At 38.0% G+C, this 25,424-nt stretch overlaps 1 protein-coding gene across 5 annotated transcripts in view; it reads right to left on the bottom strand.

The window, feature by feature from the left end:
• CNOT2 (CCR4-NOT transcription complex subunit 2) overlaps positions 1–25,424 on the bottom strand; it is a 58,465-nt gene that overhangs the window by 7,948 nt on the left and 25,093 nt on the right. For 3 of the 5 annotated variants that reach the window (XM_054988970.1, XM_054988966.1, XM_054988967.1), the window contains exons 2-10: positions 19,207–19,329; positions 15,755–15,821; positions 11,962–12,109; positions 11,083–11,265; positions 7,100–7,179; positions 3,030–3,155; positions 1,755–1,879; positions 1,201–1,321; positions 941–1,097 (exon numbers count right to left, since the gene is read on the bottom strand). In XM_054988970.1, the coding sequence (XP_054844945.1) occupies positions 941–1,097; positions 1,201–1,321; positions 1,755–1,879; positions 3,030–3,155; positions 7,100–7,179; positions 11,083–11,265; positions 11,962–12,109; positions 15,755–15,821; positions 19,207–19,317 (1,118 nt within the window). In that variant the 5' untranslated portion in view covers positions 19,318–19,329. Of the gene's footprint in view, positions 1–940; positions 1,098–1,200; positions 1,322–1,754; positions 1,880–3,029; positions 3,156–7,099; positions 7,180–11,082; positions 11,266–11,961; positions 12,110–15,754; positions 15,822–19,206; positions 19,330–24,227; positions 24,298–25,424 lie in introns of all 5 variants that reach the window. The other 2 variants (XM_054988968.1, XM_054988969.1) reach the window with 1 other exon arrangement.

Genomic DNA, 25,424 nt, shown 5'->3' on the forward strand with positions numbered 1-25,424 from the left:
TACATAACTATTATTCTCCCTGCACATGCAAAATCCCAATGGCCTAACTGTGCCTACCATAACTACATCTCAACCTACCAAGTTACCAGATTCTTCTATAGCTAGGAGGATTCTCAAAGTGCACCTCTAAGGTGCTTCTGGTGAGCTCACAGGAGTTCGTAATTTTTTGTTCTAGCTGAAGCATCAAACACATCTTCCAAATGTCCCCATACCTTCATGAGAAGCTTTTCTCACTGTACAAAGATCCTCAAGTATGTTGCTTAGATTCTCAAGCTACAAACCTGTATCTGAACTAACACAAGACAGCTGCTACTTTTCCAAGAACACAGGAGCTTAAATTTACACTACATCAGTGGCTCTTTCCCCTCACTGACTACAGCAACGTAAGTAGCAAAAACAATAATTTAAGCAATCTGCCATATTAAGACCAAGTTCAAGTAAACAGCTCACAAAAAAAGGAATTAAATAATGGCAAGTGAAAAACGTATCTTTATAGGCATGTTGCAATGTAAAGGTAATGTTTGATGCAGACAGCACCAATGTTTCATTAGTTATACACACAAGAAAATATGCTGCATGTAACTTTAAAGACTTCCTGAATTAGTTTTTTTTAAAGCTGATGTATAAATGGTTGTTGTGGGTTTTCCGGGCTGTTCTCCGGCCGTGAAAGCCTTCGACAATACACTGATGTATAAAGTTTATCATCTAAAGTTTACCATCTTCTATAAAATGAAAGGGAAATAAAAGCACCCTTATTTATAGGAACTTGCAGATCTGAACTTTAACTTTAACACCCTGAAGCAAATTCCGTTATTATGGACTGCTTTTCTATCAATACCTTTGTAGTTTGCCTTAGCAAAATAGCTTTGAAGTTTTAAGTAACTAGCTGAAGCCATTATTTTAGACAACACACATTGTATTACAACTAAAATCTACTTACTCAGGAGAATTGAGATTGAGACCTAATGTTGTCAAGTCACTTCCTAAGGCGAGATGCACCATGCCAGGGTCCGTCTCTGCTGCCCTGATGAATGTTAACAAACCAATCATTCCAAACTGATCTGTCACCATCCCTTGAGGAATGTTGGTTACCCGACCTAGGCAAAAGCAACAGATTAATCTAAAACTGTACAGAATGAAACTTTCTGATAACATACATAAAAGAGTTAAAAACAGAGGGGGAGATTCCAACATGCCTACCATCGGGTAACACCTGGATCCCTTTTTTCTGCTGGTTGTTGTTTTGCGTGGTTGAACTCTTATCACCAGGAAATTTAGGTCCATCTGCACTGGAAGAAGTTTTGCCCGATGCATTCAAATTCTATTAGAAAAAAATGGTATAAGAAAGGTAGTGTGACATAAACACAAATAAAAGAGCATGCATATGCAGGACTCTGAGGCTTGCATCTTGAAAATTGTGTACACCTCATAGTTTCCCCACTTTTTCCCCTAAAGGAAATTTTTAGCAGAGGTCAGAGGTTGATCCTGAAGTTGCCCCAAGTTTGGGAGGCAATTTGTTTTGCAAGTACAGTGGACACTACCAAGGCTCAGAAGACTGGCTGTGCACAGAATTCATGATTATCAGAGATCTTAGACTAAAGAACCAATTATTGACCGTAATCTTTTGACGAACTGTTTTTCCAGCTTATTACCACAGGATGGAACTGCCTTAACATGAACTATACATGGTTTTCCGGGGCGGGGGTGTGTGTGTGTGTGCAATTTTTTCCCCCCTCTTTGAAACACATACTTACAGATTTACTGTCATCATTACTTGATGTTGGGTCTTTGTAGTTGGAGCCTGGTAATGCTGGAAAATCTTCGTTGTGTATTGAGAAGTCCTGGGTTTGCTCACTTGCTGGTTTTGTTACCATTCCAACTGTATTGAAATCAAATATACCATATTAGATATTATGAAATATTTTTTTCTGTTACCACTGAGTCAGGGAAACCTGATTTTGAACAACAGACATTCTACCACAACAATTTCTGAAATAAAAAAATTAGAAAAATAAAACAAAATAAATGAATCCACAATACTTGTCCATTTTAGGTTATGTTAGTATAGGTGTTTGAGAAAACTATTATAAGCATAGGTCTCCTGAGTCCTGACTGGCTCTAGGCATAAAATTTAATTTTTTGAAATACTTTTATTCATATTGGCTTCTTCCATAGTACCTCATATTTGTACATTTAACCAATACTAAAAGAAAAGCTCACTGCTTGGAAAGGTAGAAGCAGTTAGGGCTAGATAGCAGCTTTCTGTACTATGATAAAGGAGTATATTAGAGCCAACTCCCGCCCCCCCCTCCAATAATAATAAATGTAAACTAGTCACAAATTACTAAGCAACTGTTCTGACAGAACAATGGAAACTTATAGCATATATTCCTGCTGGTTTGGAAGACATAAATGATGCCAGTTTGTTTTCTAAGTATTCTGAAATGAGAACATTAAAAGTTTTTTCTCTTGACTTTACAAATTCACTCTGTATTGTACTTTGATACTACTACTACTACTACTACTACTACTACTACTACTACTACTACTACTACTACTACTAATCATTTACATATCACTTTCAATTTGCTATTTCCTTTATAATATTTACCCCTTTAAAGTTTTGAAAAAGCTCAAGAGACCTTGTACAAAAATGTGTACAAGGGTGGGTGGGGAGGCTATAATCAGTAAAATAAAGTCTGGACATTTATTAAAATACATTAAAATTGTAAAAGAAGTTATTCCCAATTAAAACTCAAAAATGTACCGTAAAAACAAAATAGAAAGAGGATAAAAAAGATGAATCACAACTTAAGGAGAAAAGACCTCAGGAAAGACTGCAAACAAGAACTAAAAATAGTATTTAACTATTCTCTTATTGCAATCTTAAGTTATATGAGAAATAAAACTATGTAACAATGTCATATTGCAAATTCACCAAAAACCATTTTTAATGCTTATGGGTGCCTTGCAAGTATAAAGGAAACTGTGTTGAAGAGATCTTTAGGAGGTACTAGGTACAGACTTACCATAGGGTGCCCTTCCGGCTAAAGGATTTATTAATGGAGTTGGGTTCCCACTTCCTTCCCTTCGGTTTCTGTCTGCTAGTGCTGGAAAATCTGAAAGGTCGAGTCCCGTCACATTTTCACTGCCATCTAAAAATAAATATATTCAATGTATACTTCTTCTAAAAGAATTTCCATCAGTAATGGCTATATATACTCACACCTCAGTATCATAAAAGAGAAATTAGTAGCTTTCTACTAAGATTTATATTGCCTTCCCATCCTACCACCATAAAAAAATAAAGATTCCAAAATGAAAAGGAAAAAAAAACCTAGAGAGAAAGTACCAATTGGAAGTAACCAATTGAATGAATAACAATTTATATATTTACATCCTGCATCACAACAGTTTGAAGCAGCTGGACATATTACACCTGTGAACTATAGATACAAAATGCTGAAAAGTAAAGCAGCTTGAGCTTAAACAAACAGCTGTAAAGAACCAATAAGAAAGGGGCTTTAAGAAATGGAGAAATATCATTATAGTGATTGCATATTCAATTAGGTACATTCACACCAGCAGTTTACTAATGGTTACAATCCATGAAAATCAAACGGGTTTTGTTCCGAAGAGATACAAGAAAGATAATACTAGATATCTAATTGAATATTCAAGGAGAAAAGAAGTAAAAACAGCATTCATGTTTTTGGATGCAGAGAAAGCATTTGATAATTTGTCTTTGGTCATTTTTAATGAAAGCATTACAAAATATGAATTGAGGAACTGAATTTTTAAACTGGATGCAAATATCAACCAACAAGCAAGAATTCTAGAAAATGGCTCTTTAACAGGAAAAATCAAAACAGAAAAAGGGACTCAGAGCTGTCCAATATCACCATTATTATTTATTTTGGCAATGGAAATATTGGACATAAAAATTAGACAAGATACTAGGACTGCTAGAACAAAAGAAGATAAAGAAGAGTATAAGATGAAAAGTTACACTGATGATGTTGTCATAACAGTAATAAAACTAAACATTTCTTTGAAATATATAATGGAACAGATAATTAGCTTTGGGAAGTATTCTGGATATGGTGGTAGAGAATGCCCTCAAGTCATAGCTGACTTATGGCAACCCCTTGGTGAGGTTTTCATGGCAAGAGACTAACAGAGGTGGTTTGCCATTGCCTTCCTCTGCAACCCTGGTCTTCATTGGAAACCCCCATCCAATTACTAATCAAGGTCAACTCCTGCTTAGCTTTTGAGATCAGGCCCACCTGGGCTATCTAGGGTGTTCTGGATATAAACAATAAAAAGAAGACCAAGATAATGTTACCATTAGCAACTAAAGAACAAGAAGAGATAGAAAAAAATAACAGAATGTGTGGTCTTCAAAGAGCCAAGAAAATATTTGGGTATATATGTAACAGGCCAAAATGATAATTTATATAAAAATAACTATCAAAAAGTCTGGGTAAGCATTATTGAAGATCTACAAAGAAGGGAAAGATTGAAAATTTTTCGGATTAGGAAGAATTTCTGCTGTCAAAATGAACGTATTATCAAAGCTGAATTTCCCGTTTCAAATTCATATAAATAAAAATACCTTGCAAATGGCAAAGAATGATAAATAACTTTGTATGGAACCGGAGGAAACCAAGAATAAGATTTAAAATATTACATGACAAAAAAAAAAGAGGCGGCGTAGCCATACCAAATATCAAATTGTATCGCTAAGCAACTGCATTTGTTTGGATATCAGACTGGATTATAAACCCCAATAGAAAGAATATTAAACTGGAGATAACTTATACCAAATATGGAATCTATAACTATTTATGGATCAAGAAATCATTAAAAACCTTTAAAGGACAAGACAGTACTCATATCTTGAGAGAAGGACTATTAAGAATGTAATTTCAGTGCAAAAACAGATTAAGTCTGCCAATCTCGCCACTGGTATCTCCAATAGATGCCTACTACGATGCTAGTATAAGAAATAAGATTGACTACATAAATTATGAATATATGACTGATGGTTTACTACCATGACTACAGATTATGTACCTCTGCTATCACTGCAGGACTTGCATTTGATCAGTGATAATCTGTCTTTAAATTATCAGCAGGGGATCCAGAAATAATTCAAACCATCCTACAGGAAACAGTATTTAAAGAGAAAGTGTAGCCCGAACAAGTCCTGAGAAACCAGTAAAAACTTGGAAATCAAATACCATAGCCACTGAACTATTGCATTCTTTTTCCTCTTCATGCCCCAAACATGTTGCATCTAATCAGAGTAGTTTTAAAATCTACTGGTAGAGATGGGGATTCTAAAGTATTTCTAACAGCTGTGGCATCTACTTCCCTTTGGTTTACCAGGGTTCTAGTCCAGCCTCCTGCACAATGCAGGAACTTCACAGCTATTCCTCCGGTGACCCCTACCCCATGTTCATGCCCCAAACATGTTCCAGAGGAAGTCAAAAACCTCCAGGATCCTTGGCCGATCTGGCCTGGAGAAAAATTCCTTCCTGACCCCAAAGTGGCAATTAGCATTACCCTGGGCACATAAAGTGAGGGCCACAAGAGCTGAGCATTGGCTCATCCCTTACTACCCTCCCTCATGATCTGCCTGAGTTTATATTGAGTTATAGAATCAACATTGCTGATAACCATCTAGCCCTTGCTTGAAAATCTGAAAAGGAGAGCCCACTACCTCCCAAGGAAGATATAAGCCCTTGTTTGGTGAGGCAATGTGTTTCCTTAGGAATTCCTCTTTCAAGTGAGCTGCAGAGGACTGATCATTAAGTTTAGGCTGCCTGTCCTTCTTCCCCTTTGTATTTTTCTATTTTAACAGTAATCCTGTTAGCAGTAAGCATGGCATAAGGGGACCTGAAAGTATGTCCATAAGGAAACATGGAGTGTGATAACTAAAGGACACCTACTGGGTATGTCATAATACTTCCTATATCTGGAAGCACTGTGTTGCATTTAGCATGGTTTGGCCTATATTTTCCCAAAGCAGGAAAACAATTTGGGTGTTTAAATGCTTCCGTATGCTCCATAAAGATTCAAGAATCTTTACGAGCACACCAAAGCACAGAGCAGCACTTCTCTTGCCATTTGCAAATGGCAAGAAAAGTGTTGCTTTCAAACCCCAGCCGCTTTACAGCAGATGGAAGGAGGATCCCCATCAGCTGAAAAAAGCAGCTGGCGTTTGAAAGCAGCAACACTTTTCTTACGCAGCAAGGAAAGTGTTGCTTCTTTCAAACTCCTGCCGCTTTTTTTTCAGCTGATGGGAGGAGGAGGGGGTCCCTCCTGCCCATCCTCTCAGCTGAAAAAAGCTGCTGGCGTTTGACAGCAGTTTTTTTCAGATGGGGGCGGGGATCCCCCTCCTGTCAGCTGAAAAAAGCTGCAGTTTGACAACAGCAATACTTTTCTTGCACAGCAAGAAGAGTGCTGCTGCTTTCAAACGCCTCCCCTTTTTTCAGCTGAGGGGAGCGGGAGGAGGGTGCCACGTAAGAAAAGTGTTGCTGCTTTAAACATGCTGGGGCCGATTCGGGAATCCTGAATCTTTCCAAATTGGGTCTGATTCGGGTTTTTAACCCAAACCCAACGCGCACACACCTAGTCCTTCCCATGCACAGCTAATGTGAGTGCACCACATTGTCCATGAATGCTGGTAGTATTGTTATGCTCTTTATTCTTTCAAGATATCGCTTCCCCATCTTAATTTCTCTGCTGAGAGTGCATAGGATATCATATACTGATATTATGGGCCCTCAGAATTATGGGACAGATAACTGCTTGATAACTTTGCCTAGAATATACTTCCATTCATCTTATCCTGCTGATGTGTGGCAACTGACAAGAAGTGTGGTACAGCAGTTAGACTGCTGGAATAGGATTTGGGAAATCTTGGGTTCAAATCCATATTCAGGCATGAAACTCTCCAAGTGACCTGAGACCACTCAGCTTAATTTACCAGGGATGTTGTGAAGACTAAACAAAAAGACCATGTCTGCCACACTGATGGTCTTGAAAGAAAGGTGGGATAAAAATGTGTAGACAGAATTTAGAGTAGGCTTACCTGTGCCATTAAAAATGTTACTTGATAAAGAGTTATTCATTCCAAATGCTTGATTCCTGTTCATTCCAAATCCAGACATACTATGCATAAAGAGAAAAAAGTTAATTTAAATCACCTTATTTTCAACTATTGGAGATGGATGCAACAAATAAACATAAACAAAACAGTTGACTAGCTATTTTTCCTTTAAAAAAAAAAAAGATACCCATTTGACATAAAGCGTGACAAAGTTAAACAGAAAAGAATAATGCAAGTCCTGGCTTAAAATGCTAGGTTTTCTGAATTAAAAAGGTTTAAAATATTGGGGTTATCTCAACATACATTGATAATGACAGAAGTAACTGGTTCCAACTGGAAAAAAACTAGAAAGGAAAGGAAGGTTATAATCCAACTACCTGACAGCTCACATAGCTAGTCTCTCTTAGTACAAGTGAACCCATATAAACAATCTAGGAAAAGAGAATTCAAGAACCTAAAATCTCTACAGAAGATAACTGTATTATATACCAGGTGAGTCAATATGCTCAAGTATTAGCTGCTACCAACTTTGACACAAGCACAGCAACTTAAATTCATTTCCTAGCATCTCTTTTTAGAACTTATCAGGAAATGTATTCCAAGATTGCTTGAAATACCATCATGAGCAAGGTTAGGTATACACTGCTGATAGATGATCCAAAACATAACAAGGTATGAAGAGCAAGTCAGAGGGTAGGCAAGGTTTACCCAAAGAAGCCCTCAAACAAAGCAGGAAGTCAAAAACCTCACCAGAAAGACAGTGAGACCATGTACAACCCTGAAATCAGTCACTGTGTGGCTAAAAAGCAAAAAAGAAACCAAAGAGCAACGAAGTATTTGTATGAGCATGTCTGTATTCTGGAAAAAAACAAAAAAACACTCTTCCTGTTTCTCACTCTTACTACTGTTTAATTTTATTTAGTCACTTCTCCATTTATACTTCAAGCACTCTAGGGGAAACATACCCATTAGTTTTACCCAAATAATCAGTCTTTGGGGACATATCTCGAGCCGGAGTGTAATAGGAAGGCCCTTACTTGTTCTTCTCAACATAGCACAGGCCACAAGAAACTGGTTTTACTAATCTAGAAATGGCATTTTGATATTCAGACTCACAATCCAAGATTCAATATGTGAATTCAAGAGCATGGCGGTAAACAGCAGTTAACAACCAGTTTGTATTCTAACATCCTAATTCTTGTTACAATTGGTATGGCTTTTTATTAGAGATATGAACTATGGATATAAGCAGACTTGGGCTTGACTAATATAACATATACTGACAATATAACTTATATAAAAGTAAATATGTTCAGGATTTTTCTTAGACAGACCACTACTGTGTCAGTAAATAATGCTTTAATAAAATCTAATCATGCGCTCCTATTCCTAAAACAAGAGTAACAATTATGTATGCTTTATATGCATAAGATGTACCAAAAATGTTTATGGCTAACAAATGCAGCCTGTGAAAATGTCTGAGAATGCCCACACTTTCCATAGGTTTGACTCCATGATCACTGGCTAGAAACAGTGATGCCTGCTGTTCTTCGTATTCAAAGTATGAACAGAATGAGGCAGACTCTAGTAGCTAGTAGTTCAAATCAATCAAAGTTTTGTCTGATATAGTTTCCTATATGATAAAAAAGCCTTTTTTAAAACTGTCTTTAGCAACTTTTGTCAAGTCCTGATCTACCCTTCCCAAAAGATTTGGGAGCATAATAATAATAATAATGATGATGATGATGATTTATATACTGCCCTTCAGAATGACTTAACACCCACTCAGAGCTGTTTACGAAGTATGTTATTCTTCTCCCCACAACATAAGACCCTGTGAAGTGGGTGGGGCTGAGAGAGCTAGAAGCTGTGACTGACCCAAGGTCACCCCGCTGGCTTCAAGTGGAGGAGTGTTCATTAGCTAGTGCATTGTATCTATAACAAATCTATTTCTTTAATTACAGATCCAAAGTGCACATCTTGAACAGATATATCACCATTATCTCCTCCTAAGAGCAATATGGACACTAAGTAAAACTGAACACACTAAATGCTACTTTGGGTTAATGAGCAAAGATCACATCTAACGGGGTTGACCTCATGTAAAAGCCCTACCCTTATTCAAGGCATCTGAGAGCATTAGTCAGTCAAGCTTAAACTCCAGAAGATACATATTTATTTAAAAGTTTGTTGTTCTCCAAAAATATATATAAAAGGATTAGGTTTGGGGAAATAGTTGACAGAGACTACTTAGCAGCATAAGGAAATGAACTGTATACTACCAAAAATATATTAGGTATAAACCAAAATAGTGTGCAATCTATATATAAATAAAAAAGAGCTTCAACTTTTGCATAACACAAACATAAAGGAAGTGATCCAGACAGCCCTCTTACAGTTCTGTAAGGGTGAAGGCTACGTTAGAGACTACATCTAATGCTCCTAAACATTTTGGAATGAATGAGAAACTTCACAACATCCATAAAGCGTGCAGTATAGGCTTCTGTACTTGAGCTACCACAATTCTTCAGGGGAAAACTGTACATGAATCCGCCGGTGGTGGTGGAAAGTGCTGTCAAGTAGCAACCAACTTATGGCAACTCCTAATGAGGTTTTCAAGGCAAGAGACTAATAGAGGTAGTTTGCATTGCCTGCCTTTGCATACCAACCCTGGTCTTGCTTGGTAGTCTCCTATCCAATTACTAACCAAGGCCAACCCTGCTTCCGAGATCTGTGACAGAATGAAAGCTTTACTAAGTGCAGCACCCAGAGAGTGGAAGAGAAAGGGTTAAAATACTGCCTGGAGAATGATTGTTAGGCTGCCCCCCCTCCCTCTCTGTGATTGGCCAGTAAGAAGTTTACAATTGATGCTAAGAGAATTGTTGGAAGAACTGAAGGTTTAGAATCTGACAAGGAGGATCAGACTAATAACTCTCTGTGTGACGAAAAAGAAAAAGTTTGCTCTAACTGGGACAGCTTTAGATTTAAAGACTTTAGTTAAACTACTTAAGAGTGAAAGCCAGCACTGATTTACATAGACAAGTTAGAACTGGGGGGGTGTTGTTGGCAGAGGAAGCAGGTAGTAAAAGGAGACTCCCCTTCAGCCAAGTGATCAGGGTTATGTCTTTTAGAGAAGAATAATTCCTGCCCTGTGTTTGAAAAGGGGGGATTGGCTCTGAGGAAGCCCTATAGATCTGGTGTAAAGGGAAAAGAGTGCAGCATTGAAGTCAGCACACCTAAGCTGTAAAATGAAATCCATGAAGGAACCTTGTTATTGTAACTTATGTCTGAAACTACTAACCTCTCACTTTTAAGATCTCTTAACTACAGAAACTAAGCTTTAAGAAGATTATTATGCCTGTTGCTTCTGAAGTATTCTGTTCTACAATCAAAATTCACCTCAGCTTCACTTTCCCTGCCTACCTATATACCAACCCTGCCTGTTTAATAAACTTGTTTCCTTTTGAACTTTACTCAGCCTCTAGTGCCATTTCATTTAAAGAAGACATGGGCTCCTGCTTGTCTTCTACCAAATATTTGGGCTGGGATATAAGCCAAAAATATATGTGCTTTAAAGTGGGGGACAAGAGACTTTCAAGTTATACCGAGACACACTCTATCAGAAGCTACCCAGCCACAGCAAACAATCTTGATCATTTTGGAGGGAAAATCTGCCTCACAGTGGGGGTGTAAAGTGGGGCTTACATCATAAGATCTAACAAGATCGGGCTAAGCTGGCCTATGAAAGTAAGGGTCTATTCAATTCAAGTTTACTGAAAGTCAACTTTGAATATCAAATTGTTTTGATTTTTAACTATTGTTAAAAAATGTTCAAAATATTTCATTTCAGATTAGACTCGTTTATTTCTCCACAAACAATTATTATTTACCTTCTAAATCCTAGATAGAATCCAAAAAGTACTGCTTAGCCCATGGCACAATTAGCAACATTAAATCCATCTTACCTGTTCACAGTAAAAGGTTGTCGAGAGGGTTGCTGCTTTGGCATACAGATTATGCTGGGTGAGCTTCGGTTGGGGCTGCCTAATCCTGAACTGCTCATGCTGTTTGTCCTACTGGGAATTCCGATGCCCTGTCCAACCTGGGAGTGGTTCATCATATTCCTAGGATTCATAGGCAATATACCTCTGAAAAAAAACGTGCCAGTGGAACTAATCAATGAACTAATTCAGCAGGACATAATTATTTCCACATAGTGTTGCCATAACCTACTCTTAAAACTATAGTTTGGACACAGAACATAATTTTCAGAATTGCTTCCAAGGAAATGGTTGTTGAATATCTGCATACAAATAGTTGTCTTGGACCAATAATCCTTGAGTACTGACCATCTTGATAGTGGATCCCAACTTACTCAACTCTGAATCTCAGGTTTTATAGTATACCAGGGGTCAAATCTGGAACAGATAATGTGCAAAACTGTACCAGTAAGGCATATTTTACAAAAGTCATTTTAGGAAACAAGACTAGGCTAGTCAGACTTAATGCAAGACGTAAATTTTCAAATACAAGTTTGTTAAAATTTGGAAACACTAGAAAAATCACTGGTCATCAATATATGAATGCTCCTGGGACATCACCTTGAAATGTTGTGCAATATACATTATTTTGCACAGCAGAATGCAATTATTAGTTTCTGGTAGAAAGGAATCAATATTGCATTACAATCCTTTGCATAACACCCTCAAGCATAGGCAATGGTCTAGAAAATTAACATCCTTTTCTTTTTCTAAGTATCTGAAATGCAGAACAACTTAAAGTTATATACACACACAGCATATTTGAAAAAAGATCTTTTAAAAGCATTTCCTATCAATGAATACCTGCTCGGAGATGGAGGCGTGTGAAGTGACATTGTTGGTACCCCTGTTGTTGGCGTTACGTGGCTCGGTAACTGAGTGCCTTGCGATAAGCTGCGATTTAACTGAGGGGTATTGTTGCTCATTCCCCTCATTGGAAGGCCTAGTGCACCTATTAAAAAAATTCAGAGGAGTGGGAATGTGCAGAATTCAGGAACATCTGTTGTAATTTTGTGAAGATGGAATCTCTGCTTTGATAACCAAAAAGTTAATAAAAATATGGGAGGAAATACAGATTTTTTTTTTTTTTAAATCAGATATAACTCCAATGTCTCCTGTTCCAGGCTGAGTTTTACCGAAGAGTTCAGATTTTTATTTGAGGAAAATATGCACTATCAAGAACCCCCTCCCTCTGAAGCTTTAAATTTCTTTTGAGTGATAGGGTTTTGCTTTGGCATCGCTCCTGAGCTTGAGATGAGATATAAGCAAATAAATATAAACAAATAGAAAGTTTCAAAATTTGACAACTACTAGCAGAACTCATGCTAAAACTGAAAGTCAACAAAAACCTCCTAATCAAAAATCTGCTTTCAATTCTGATAGCCAAAACTGCTTATTTAATACCATCCTGCTCTATATGTTTTAATCTTTGGGTATTAAGTAGGGGTGTGCGCTTCAGTTTCCTGGGTCGGAACCCCCCCCCGAACAGGGCCCGATTTGTAGATTCGGTATTTCCGAATCGGGGCCAGTACGATGGCTGATTTGGAAATATCGAATCAAAGCTTTCCGAAGCAATTCAGATTGCTTTGGAAAGCTTCGGGGCCTCAAAGGGTGCCCGCCCTCCCACCACCACTCCACTTACCTGGAGCAGTCTTCTGGGGGCGGTGCGGATGGTGGCATTCGCTGCCGCCCTTCTGGCTGCCGCAGAAGCCTTGGTGGCAGTGCCAGCGGTTCTTGCTGCCACACTGCCAGCCGCCAGTGCAGAGGCCTCTGCAGCAGCACCAGCAGTGCCGGCGCCTGTCGCAGAGGCATCTGTGGCGGTGCAGGCACCGTCACCCGATGCTGCCCTGCTGGCTGCCACAGACGCCTCCGCGGCAGCATGGGCAGCAGAGGCACCGGCTGCAGCCTTCCCTACCGCCCTGCTGGCGGCAGCGGCGGTGGCAGCAGAAGGCCTTCGGAGGTAAGTGGGGTTGCGGGAAGGGGGGCTCAGGGAGTAGGTGGGAATCTCACTTTGGCATGCTTCGAATCATTTCGAAGCGTACCAAAGTGATTTCCAAATACCCAAACCCAAAGCGGCTTGCTGCTTCAGGTTTTGGGGTATTCCAGATCGTTTTCCTGCTTCGGGTAAATCCGAAGCGGGAAAACCGAATCTTTCCCCACTCCACACCCCTAGTTTTAAGCAGTTTTATGATGTGTTTTATAATGTTCTGCTTTTACCTGTAAGCCACTTTGGTTGCACTGATGCAAAAGGGTTGGACACATGAACGAACAAACGAACGAACAAAAGATGGTGCCTCAATGAGTGGCAAAGGTTCTAAACCTATGCATACTTATTAGGAAGCCTGTCCCATTTAATCAGTCTTGTTAGTCAAACAGTGTATGTAGCAATTAGATCAGCAGATCAGGATCTGAAAGATCTAAATTCAAACCCCAACTTGCCACGAAAGCCTAATGGTTGACCTTGGGCTGATCACTCTCTCAGCCTAACTTACCTCACAGGTTTGTTATTGTTGTTATGAGGATAAAAATGGAGGAGGGGAGAATAATGTAAGTTGCTTTGGGTCCCAATTGGGGTTTCTTTTGCGGCCACACTGCCTGCCAACTATGGCAAGCATGCTTGTCTGCTACTGCGCTGTTGCCTTGACCAAGACCAAGTGCTCAGAGTACCTGGCTGTGCCCGGTTGTTGGGATGAGTACAGTCACAAAATGTTTTTGCTAGAAACACAGGATGAAGCCTCTTATTTTTAAAACCACCTTCTTAACATCAAACCAACTGTACTTTTAATACAAAGACACTGATTGCTAAGACATTAAATGTCTATAATATTAAATACATGTTAACATTAAGGCTTTTCTGGAAATCTGAATTTTAGTCTTTTTTCCCTACGATCATATCATTTTGTGTCAATCGTATTTCTAAAAGATAAAAGAATCACATGTGACTCCTCCTTTATATGCTGAAAATTGAATTTGATGAATATCAGAATATCACTATTTTAAGTGCCAAAAATTAAAAAGACAACTTTATCATACATCATAAAAAATAAAAAAGACTTGCTGTTATACCTTTTTAATCATCCATTCAAAGAATTTCAGCAGGTGCTTGTCTCTGAATCAACAAACACACATGTACACTTTCACAAAAATGGCTAATTTGTTTTTCAGGAGGTCACAGAAATTGGTTTGAATCTGTAAAGTGCTGTTACAGAGTCAGGCTTCTGTGTAATATTAGAAGGCTTCTTGGAAAGGATAGAGCATGTTTTCAAAAATCAACTAATAACTGTAATAATTAAAGAAATAGTTAAGGAAATCTGATATCTGAAGAAGTGAGCTGTGACTCACGAAAGCTCATACCCTACCACACATTTTGTTTTGTCTTATAGGTGCTACTAGCCTACTGCTCATTTCTACTGCTATATACAGACTAACACAGCTACCCATCTTGAGTTAAAGAAAGAGTGGACTTAGTGTGATACTTTCTCTTCTGCTATTACCACCACCATAAATAACTAATGGAAACATTAACCCTTCCACAACCTCTGAAACATACACTATGCCCAATAAAATGTTACAGCCATCAATTTAAAGTTCTGTAAGGTACATATTAGCACTAAGAACACTAATTAATTGGTGTAATAAAAAGTCAAATAAAAAGGTACACATGCTTTCATTTTTATTTACTACAGGGACTTCTAGCAAAGAGTTCGAAAAGGTACACATATTGCTATCCCTATGGATGAGTAGGGAGTATAGCTAATAATGCTGTCTATGGGGACCAATTTGCCCGTACGTGTCTGGTCTTAAGGCCCCCATAGAATAAACATATCACATGCTACTGCTATGACTGTTATTATCCTTTGTTGTGAAAAGATCTGCCGCTTCACTTGGCAAAACTATTTTCTCAGGCTTCCTAGTGCCTGCCAACTTTGCTCTCACATCAGCTTTGGAGAAGCAAAAAGAGTCTCCGTTTATCATAAATGCTACCCCAGGTTCTCTAGTCCAGGAGTGTGGGAAAGGATAGCAAAAAACACATACCCACACATCACTTGCATACTCTTTTTTGGCCATCCAAGTATGGTCTTTTTGAATAGTGATGAATCATAGGACTTCATAAATTAAATAATGGCTAGTCAATAAAACAATTTTGATTATTTATAAGAATCAGCACTGATCTATGAGGAAGAAAAACAACTATCACACTTATATCATGGGGAGTAGTGCACGAATATAGGGCTTGATCATGTTACCATGTACATGTGTGCATGCATTCTGAGACAGATCTTTAAAGGCAATGCTGTTTCCAGCTTTGCTTTCCCAATTTTGCCAGGTCCTACTGGATTATTTTCAGACATTCAATGAAGTATTATAATGAACCCAGATTATTTTCCCATCAGAACCATGAGAGATTACCTATCCCAAAACCCATGTTTCATGTTTATTCCAGTGATGGCTGTTTCAAGCCCAGTTTCAGAAAATAATATGAACATGCTGAAGTCATACAGAGAGCCAAAAAAGGAAGTCTATAACAAATCAGCACATTCTTAAAACATATATACCACTAAAGGTGCCTGTTTAAAAATAAAAATAGCATTCTTACTTTGTTGCCCGTATAAACTTGCCCCAAACTGAGACAGCTGACCTGATGTTGATGGTGATGCCAACATCTAGATATGAAAATTAAAAAGTCAATCATAGTCAGGATAATGAAGTCTTTCTAAAGCACTACACTCTTAATACAAAGTAAGATAAGGTAGTTGTAAAATAACTTCATCAGCTCAAAGTTTTACCCCAAAAAACTAGCAAAACATTGTTATAAATACAGAAACCAAGTATTTGAAGGATGCCCATGCTGTGATAATACAGAGCTGCCATGGCTGAGTGCCACCTCCCCCACAAAACCTGCTCCATAGGTGGGGGAAACTCAGGAGAAGCTTCCAGTGTGCTAAAAGGAATTGCAGAAGGAACAGAAAACTGAGTCCTGATGTGCTTCAGCACATACTTGTGCGTTTCAGTATCCTACATACTGTCTTACCAACACTACCACCAAGCAAAAAATAATTTTAGAAAGCATTTAGGCTATGGAACTCTCTATAAGGCAGTCTGTCTTTGAAGTTAAGGGAACTAACTTCTCACTAAGAAATGCAGAATACATACATAGATTTCTCAAGATTTACTGCAAGTAAAGACTATTTGCCACCATTTTCTCACGTCCAAGAGTAATCCAAAATGAGTATTTATATCACTATGTGGTTCTTACTATAAATGTACATCAGTGATATGCAATGGAAAATTTTCCAATGCTGTATTTTCTTTGGAAAAGTTTCTGCCCCACATATGTCAATATAGTCTCTATTTAGCTACAGTTGTTAGGGCTTCTGTGCTGCAAATCAATCATGTTAGATGAGCTAAATGTAGGCCATGAAGCACTGACAAGACAACCCCCAGTGCTCAGTTCAACTGCCCATGGAGGAACTAAAAATTACAGCCCCTCCCCGTGCACAACGCTGTTGGCTCCTGGGCTTGGACCAGACTTGTCCCAGCTTGCCCATGGTGTTATTTCCCTTCTTTTGCTAACATTCAGTAACAAGCTGAAGCAAAATTGAGACTAAAACTGGTAACTTTTTGTTTCACTTTCCTTACATGAGTACCCCATTTCTTCTCTTGAGCTGGGGATGGTATAAGGGTTTGCATAATGCTTATTAGTTTTCTAGTGCTTTTAGTTACTTTAAGCTAGTCAAAATAATGCTAGAACATAAATACACACATCTGCTTGCATGCACACATTTCCATGTATGATTACTAGAGATGGGCACGAAACAAACCACGGAACAAAACTCTGTATGGAATGGCTGGTTCGTTTGCACCGAAACACGCATTCCATGGGAACGTGTTTTTACGGAACAAATGAATTTTTCCAGCCATTCCATGGCCGGTTCGGAGTTTCACAGACCCCGCACCGGTTTCAGCCCATCGGCTGAACCCAACATGGGGTATGTGAAACTGACAGCCCCTACGCAGGAGAAAGGGGCTGTCAGTTTCACAAATCCCATGCTGGGTTCCGCCGATGGGTTGAAACCAGTGTGGGATCTGTAAAACTGACAGCCTCTTTTCCTGCTGCCCGGGCTGTCAGTTTCACAGACCCCACACCGGTTCCAGAGCAGGGTCTGTGAAACTGACAGCCTGGACAGCAGGAAAAGAGGCTGTCAGTTTCACAGACCCCACGCTGGAACTGATGCGGGGGTCTGTAAAACTGACAGCCTCTTTTCCTGCTGCCTGGGCTGTCAGTTTTACAGATCCCATCTGTGAAACTGACAGTTTCACAGACCCCGCACTGGAACCGTGGGGTCTGTGAAGCAGCATGCCACTTTGGATTTCGGGGTTTTCCAAAACTTTTCCCCGAATATTTTTCAGGTGCACACCCCTAGTTGTCAGCATTGCCATACCTGACCTGTGGGGGCCTGCAAGACTTATAAAGTTATCCTAAACAGAGTTAGTCTAGTCTGAGTCCGTTGATTTCAATAGGATAAGACTGGAGAAATTCTGCTTAGGACTGCCCTATTAGTTTTCTCTCTCATGCGGTTCAATCCCTATCATTCATAGTTTTGGAGTTGAGCATCATAAACATGCTGGATACCCTGCTCTATTTTTCTTTGTTTAGACCACCTGATGCACCCAATCTTGACCCAGCTGATCTAGCCACATAGATTCATACCATAGTAACTTCTAGACTAGACTACTGTAAGATGCTCTACATCGGCCTGCCCTTGAAGACATTTCAGAAACTCCAGCTGACACAGAACCCTGCATTCTCTGTTGTGGCTTCCACCTGGAATAATGGCCTACCTTACAAGGTCAAGAAGGCTTCCACACTTATATTGTTCTGTAGTATGTTTAACAGAGAACAGTTCAGGGGGGCATTTTTATAAAGGAAAACAGAAGTGTTATGAAACATAATTGTTCAGGAATGCACTTCTTAAAAAGGGAAAAGAGTTTCTGATTATCTGTGAAAAAATTTAGGTGGTTTCTATTCTCCTCCTAATATTGCATTGTTTATTGGATGTATTGAACCGCTTTTATTTTATTGTTCTCTAAGTGAATGATCCACTATTACTGTATTATTGATTTTATGTATTGCAACAGTATTTATTGTATTGTTTTATTACGCTAATGAAAACTTCCATGAATATAAACAGGACAGCTACATCTCAGTTTTGTAACACTGTGGATAATCCTCAGGTTTTATTTCAATGGAATTCAATGTGAATGTGCAGGCATTACCAGAATGGCACAAGCAGAAGAACCTCTGGGTTCTGAAAAGGAGCATCTAAGGACTTTGAAAAATTTATGACAAGCAGATCTATTAAGTTATTAGTTATGACAACAAAATGGGCCCTCCATGTTGAGAGGCAGTTTACTCCCCAGCATTGGAATTAAACAACTGGGAAGAGCCATCACAATCTTATACGTTTCAAGGGGTATAAAGGTGACTCTGCTAATTTTTGCTCTCCTTACTGTAGAACACATTCCACTTGTTTTCTAATTCCAGGTTACCTGAAATATACACACCCAGATTGAGTTTTTCAGCCATACTGAACCATGCTGCAATCAGATAGCTTATAATACAGTTGGAAGAATCTTAAGCACAAGACTACATGTGCACCTCAGCATTTGATACTGGCTCCTATAAGTATTCCTGTTTATATTGAAACCAATGCCTACAATGTAAGAACATAAGAGCAGTCCTACTGGGTCAGTGGCCAGCCAGTTATTCTGGAGGGCCAATAGGACACAATGGCTAAGCCTTCACCCAATGTTGCCTCCTAGCACTGGTAATCAGAGATTTACTGCCTGATTATGGAAGCTCATTTTAGCCAATTAGTCACCAATGAATCTCTCCTCCCTGAATGTATCTAGTCCTTTATATAGATCTGAAATACATGGAGTACACTTGAAAACAGTATGAAGTTCTAGTTCCATGTGCCTGATTTTAGAAGGAAAAAACATTCATTTTAAACTTGTGAAAAATACACAAAGATTCACAAAACTTACATCTTTTTCTGATCGATGTGGAAACATCGAAGACTGGCTGTAGTACATGTTTTCATCGTGGTAGTCACTGTCGACCCCCTCTACAAACTTCTTTCTTGAAGCACCAAACATGCTGTTTGTCACCTAGATAACAAGAAAACAGTATTATGCTTTGTACATGGTTATTTGTAAATGAAATAAAATGTTTCCTTGGTTTACAGATGCTCTAACGAAAGCCTTGTTTTATGCTATAATGATTCATTCCTCAAAATACAGGAAAGGTTAACACGAAGACTATGGGAGGCTTCTCTTAAAACCAATTTGACACTGTAGATGCAACCCAATTCTTGTTTATAGCTCTTTAAATCAGTCAGGGGTAGGATTTGTACCCTCTGTTCTAATAAATAACATTTACATTCACAAAGATGTAAAAAACGCTTCATTAGCTGTATGCCCTGACAACCACCTGAAAGGTATAAATCTATCATCTCTCAGCTTCTACTGTACATCAGTAGTTATCAATTCAAATACCTGTTAGGCAATTCAAATACGTGTTAGGCAGGACACTATTAACACTTTATCAATGTGCATGTCTGGTTATTGTGGCAATCCAGACCACAGAAAGAAGACAAACTCCGGCACTTAGAGGATGGCTATATTAGACCAACTTGTGTTGTTCTCTCTCACCAGTGAAATTAGGATTCAGCAAAAGCTATTATTTAAACACTTTTCTACTGCACCAAAGAATATTCCATATTTCCCCAATACATTTAACTAGAGCTTTCACTTCACTACTAGCATATCCCATTGCACAAATCTCCTGAGAATGTAATTATCACCTACAAAATGGAATGCATATTTAACAGGCTCAGGGGATTATCTCCTCTTTTACTTTGGCTGAGCAAAGTGATGATAAGAAGAGAAATCCTTGATGGCAGCTGCTCCTAGTAAGGAAGAAGAAGAGAAGACTCAACCTAGCCAACAACAGTCATGCATATGGTAAAATAAGGCAGAATATTCTTTGTCAGATAATGCCACTTTCATCACTGCTTCTGAACAGGGAGAAATACAACACAAGAGCATAGTGCTCCCCCCACCCCCACCACTATAAAAATATTGTGTTCTCAGTGGTATGTCACTACAAGGCAAACAACTATGAATATAAAAGATGGCTAAATGAGGGGGAAACTAAAGAAATATACAAAGAGAATGTGAATAGCCAGGGCTGTCCATTCTAACATGGCTAGATTTTGTGTAGGGAAAGTTTTCTTAATCAAGGGTAGAAAGTGAACCAACTACTCATAAATTGGAAATAACACATGACTGCTTGCTCAGCTGATAACAGCCCAGGGAGTTCTCATCTTTGATGTAGGCTTAATGCTAGCTACCTCTTTGATGTAGGCATAATACCGGCAACTAGTCTCAATCATAAGTATGTGCTGAAAAAGTGATCGGAATAGCAAAACCAGTACAGCTTTAAAAACCACTAGACATCAACAGGTTGAGGAAGCAAAAGAGGCTTCAGCTATTCATCAGAAGATATAAGGTAAACATAGTGAATAGGAGTCTAATATTATGCAGACAGCAACAATTAACAGGATGCAGCAACTCCTAGCTACAGCACTAGGACAGGCCAGCAAGGGTACTGTCATAGGATTAGGCAATATAAGGCCTGAAATTCATACTCAGCTCAATGACTCGATCGATTTCACAGAACCCTGACAATACCGTATGCCACGGGCTGGTCACTGAGGAACATGGAGTGTATGGACTCCAAACAAAAGGTTCTGAGGCACTATAAACCTAACATGGTCAACTCCAGGTTTAGTTGACATTTAAGCATGGACACAGGTTTTAACAGCAGATACAAAACACAAAGAGTAAACCCTGGCTGTGCAAATAAGAAATAGTATGACAAACACAAAGTTGAATGTGAAAAAGATGCTACAAATCTAGCTTGATGCCTTATGTAGAAGCCTGATTAATCAAAGATCTGAGGGAATGTGTTTCAGAATATACTGCTTCATGAAAAGGTTTAAATAAAGAAACTTCCTGTACTATATTATAACTGTGTTAAAAGTGTATTATGCAAACTTGGATAAATCAACTATTATATTCCAGATGACAGATAAATTACATATTCGAATCTCCTCCTGTAGTTTGCTGTCATCTTTTCTAAGTTCACAAACCAAAACCTTCCACCTAAACACTGGGGCAGTTGATGGCACTTTTATCACAAACAACTGATGAACAAATCAACAGGAGCAGAGTTATACAAGCAGGGCCTTTTGCGAGTGCCACCTGGCAAATGGGCAAAATTAAAGAGCCGCCTGTGTACACACATTCTCAGTTGTGGCCCCCACGTTATAGAACGGCCAGCCTAATGAGATCAGGAAGGCCCCAACTCTAGATGCTTTCTGGTAACTAGGCAAAACTGAATTACTCAGAAGGGCTTTTTTTACACAGATCACAGGGCTGTGGTGTAATTCAATGCTTCAGAAAGATGCTTTTATAAAGGGGATTGTACTATACAACAGCATATAGTATGTATTATCGGTTTGCTGTATATATTACTCTGCTCCCCTGCACTTTCTACTTATATAATACCATTTTATTCATTGTTTAACATATGTCTAACACTTCTTGCTTTGTTTCAAATTTCTGTAATCTATTCTGATTATCTTTATTATAATCCTATAGATTGCACTGATTTACATCATGCAGACCACACAATCTCAATGAGAAACGCAGACCATAATCAATTAAATAATAAATCCATAAAACTATCAAAATTGCCTACATTGCCTACATTTACCTACATTGTCTCAAATGGTTATTTCTAACTCAGCTACAAAACAATGCCTTACATACAGTCTTACAATCCCATAAATTAGAATCCCAATCCAGTCATTGGCAGCAGCAGCTACCCATATACTGAGTCACTGGGAAGACTCCAGCTACCAACATGGAGAACTAGTGAAGAGGGAAGCAGATATGGTTCCCTTCCCAAGGGAAATCAGGAAATGATGACAGAGCTGCAGCATTGTGCGATTGCATGGATAGCAGTGGACAGCAGAACCTAGAGTGGACACAAGTGAAGACCTATGGATGGGGACCAAAGTGGTGGAGAAGCTGGAATTAACTTTTTTGCTTCCACGACATTTTCTTTTAGCATGTCATTTTCAGTTCAAAAATGCTTGACATGTTTTGCTAACTGTTATGATTTTTTCTGCTTTTTTAAAAATCACTTTGTCCTAAGATAAATGGTTGCAAATTTACTGATTCTGGCTGTGTATGGTGGTCACTATGAAACTTGTTAACTATGCCTGAAATCATATACTTGCAAATACAAATTGGGACAATTACTGTACCCCTTTTAAGCTGATGTATCAGTTATTAACTGAAACAAATATATGACAGCAAAAACAATTATTAATCTGTTAGGTAATATTTTGATAAGCAAAGCCAAAGAATTTGCATTAATTTCCAATCCTTACACTTTTCTAGTTAAATATCTATTTAATTCCAAGGGAATTTTTTTACTTCTAACTTATTTGGACAGAAAACAAATATAAGGAACTGACATGATGCTATAATTTCATCAACTATGAAAACAATGACAACCCACTGCCTCTTCCAGATTACTAATGATAAACAGAAGCATTCTTAAGTAGCAAAGTAAATAACTAACTTGAATGACAACTTCCCTTCCTGATGTACAATACAAGAAAAGTGATTTTCCTTACAACAGAGCTTGACAAATCCCAGGTTTATGATTTCCCATGAGAATATGTTTGGTTTTATAACCAAAAAAAAATGTTATGTGCATGAAATCCTTGTCACTGGTTGTTTATATGTTCACTTTACACCATTCAGTGGTGGTAGATGAATTCATTCTTAACCAGTTGCTTTTTATACTGGCGTTAATATTCAATTAAATTGAGCTTTTTAAAGCAACACTGAAATTATCAGAAATTGGGGAGAAGTTATTAGATTAACTATCTGTTGTGGTGATGACAACCAGGGTTACCCCATATTTATTTATACACTACAACAACACTTTTGTCATAACTTTAATAAAACTACAAGAAACTGTATAAAGTTTAAGATTATGTATTATGGAAGCAATATTGAGAAAATATGGTCACTGAAATACAAAATGCTGAATATGGAAAAATAGTCTGGCTCCTAAATTTTTGAGTTGGCTCACGGAGTTAAAGAAAAATTTGTCAAGGTCTGCCTTACAACATAAAGACATGACATGTGGCTGCACGTATGTGGCACTAGCAGATAAGATAAAATGGGAGGAGGCACTCTGTTTACATTATGGGATCATAAATGGTCAGTTAACAAGTAGTTTATATTTTAGTTTGGAAAATGATAGAATATTGAAAGACTATAAACATTACGTCAGAAAACAAGTTCTTCAAGCAGAGGCAAACTGATAGGCATCAAAATGCGCCCATGTAGATACATATAAATCTTAAACTATATGGATAATATATGTGAGTTATCTTTGAAGAAATTTAATCCATACTATGTTTTATTAATCATGAAAATCAGAGCTGGAAAATCTCAAAACACCTAACAATTCTGGCATCCGATATATTTTCTCCTTGGCAACAGCAGCAAAACCACAAAATTAATGTAAACACAGTTAAAATAAAAGAATCACCACAATTAAATCAATACATAAATAAGAACGACCCATTAAAACTGCAAGGGATCCTACAAAGAATCAGATAAATATTAACAACCCAGTTTAAAAACAAATCTGTCATAAGAATCTGAAAGCAACAGTGCCAACTAGGCATTTCTTTTCCCCACAATTTAGTACTTATTAATAAGCAAAACACACACCAATCCCAAATACTACTGTTCAGTCAGTTGGACATATGGAAAATTCACAGAAGTACCTAAGATTCAAGGTAACTTTTTAAATCCTGGATTCCATCCTGAAATATTTCATTTTATCATCTGTTTCTAATAATTTAAAGTATTTTCTAGAAAAACCTACACACACTAGGAAAATATCTACCTACCTAAAAACTGTACTTTTGCCCATTAACTTTTTTGTTTCTGTTGAAGCAAGCAAGCTTTGATGGACACTTCCTGTAAATGAAGTAGATTATATTATTAGTAAAATTCTGTGAATTATCAACATCAGCAAATATAAACAATCTCTCTCACTTTGCTATAATGAAGTCAAAGATAATATTAAAAGATGAAATCAAAATTCTAACGCTATTCTTAGAAGCTTGGAAAGGATATTTAAAAACATTATAGTTATGAAATGGGCAGCATATATAACTTATTTAAAAGCTAAGTATATTGAACATATTCATGTTCTACAGAACTTTAAGCACTAGGCAAGATTAGGTATACTTTCCACTAAGGTACTAAGCTACTGATCATTAGTAAATCTTGTGGAAGAAATTCCATGAGATAATTATGTGCTGCATGAAAAAGACACTTCATTTCAACATTACCCAATAGTAAAAAGTTTCACTTAATGACTTGAGCAGTAAATTCTGATAATAATCTCTCTCTTCATTCTACACACACTTCAAAGTTTTATATGCTTTTATCACATCCACACCTACTCATACACAGAGTTACACCCTTCTAACTGGCTCTTCAACTGACCCTTTAAAGTCTTCTTAGGATTATATTAACATATTTTCTCCAAAACAAACAAACAAACCTGATCCTTTTAAATCTTCCTTCATAGGGAAATATATTCTAACACAATCATCATTTTAGCGCCCTTGTCAAGTTCTATAAGATCAATGCTGAGACAGAGTGACCAAAACTGCATATAGTATTCTATCTGTGGTAATAATATGAATTTATGGAATTATGATACTTGCTGATTTATTTTAATTGCTTACTAAGTTAACAATGAATTTGCCTTTACGCTGCCACAGCACGCAAAGCAAGTTCTTTCTACTGATATCAACATCTCTTCCCCATGTAGTTAGCAGTCACACAGCCAATTCAGATCTCCACCAACAAAACCATGTATTACCTGCAAACTTGTCTACCCCACTTTTCACCCCAACTCAGAGTTAATGATAACTAAATTGTTCCAGTCTCAATATAGCTCATCAGAAAGAATAGTTAATTCTGTTCTGAATAAAGCAAGACTTACCATCAATTTCCCTGTGACAGAGCCAACCTCCTCTTACTCTGCTTTATCATTGGAAGTTGCCCCCTCCCTGTGTGCCAAAGAAGTGGTG

This window comes from Eublepharis macularius, chromosome 9, assembly GCF_028583425.1.
Source record: "Eublepharis macularius isolate TG4126 chromosome 9, MPM_Emac_v1.0, whole genome shotgun sequence".
NCBI lineage: Eukaryota > Metazoa > Chordata > Lepidosauria > Squamata > Eublepharidae > Eublepharis > Eublepharis macularius.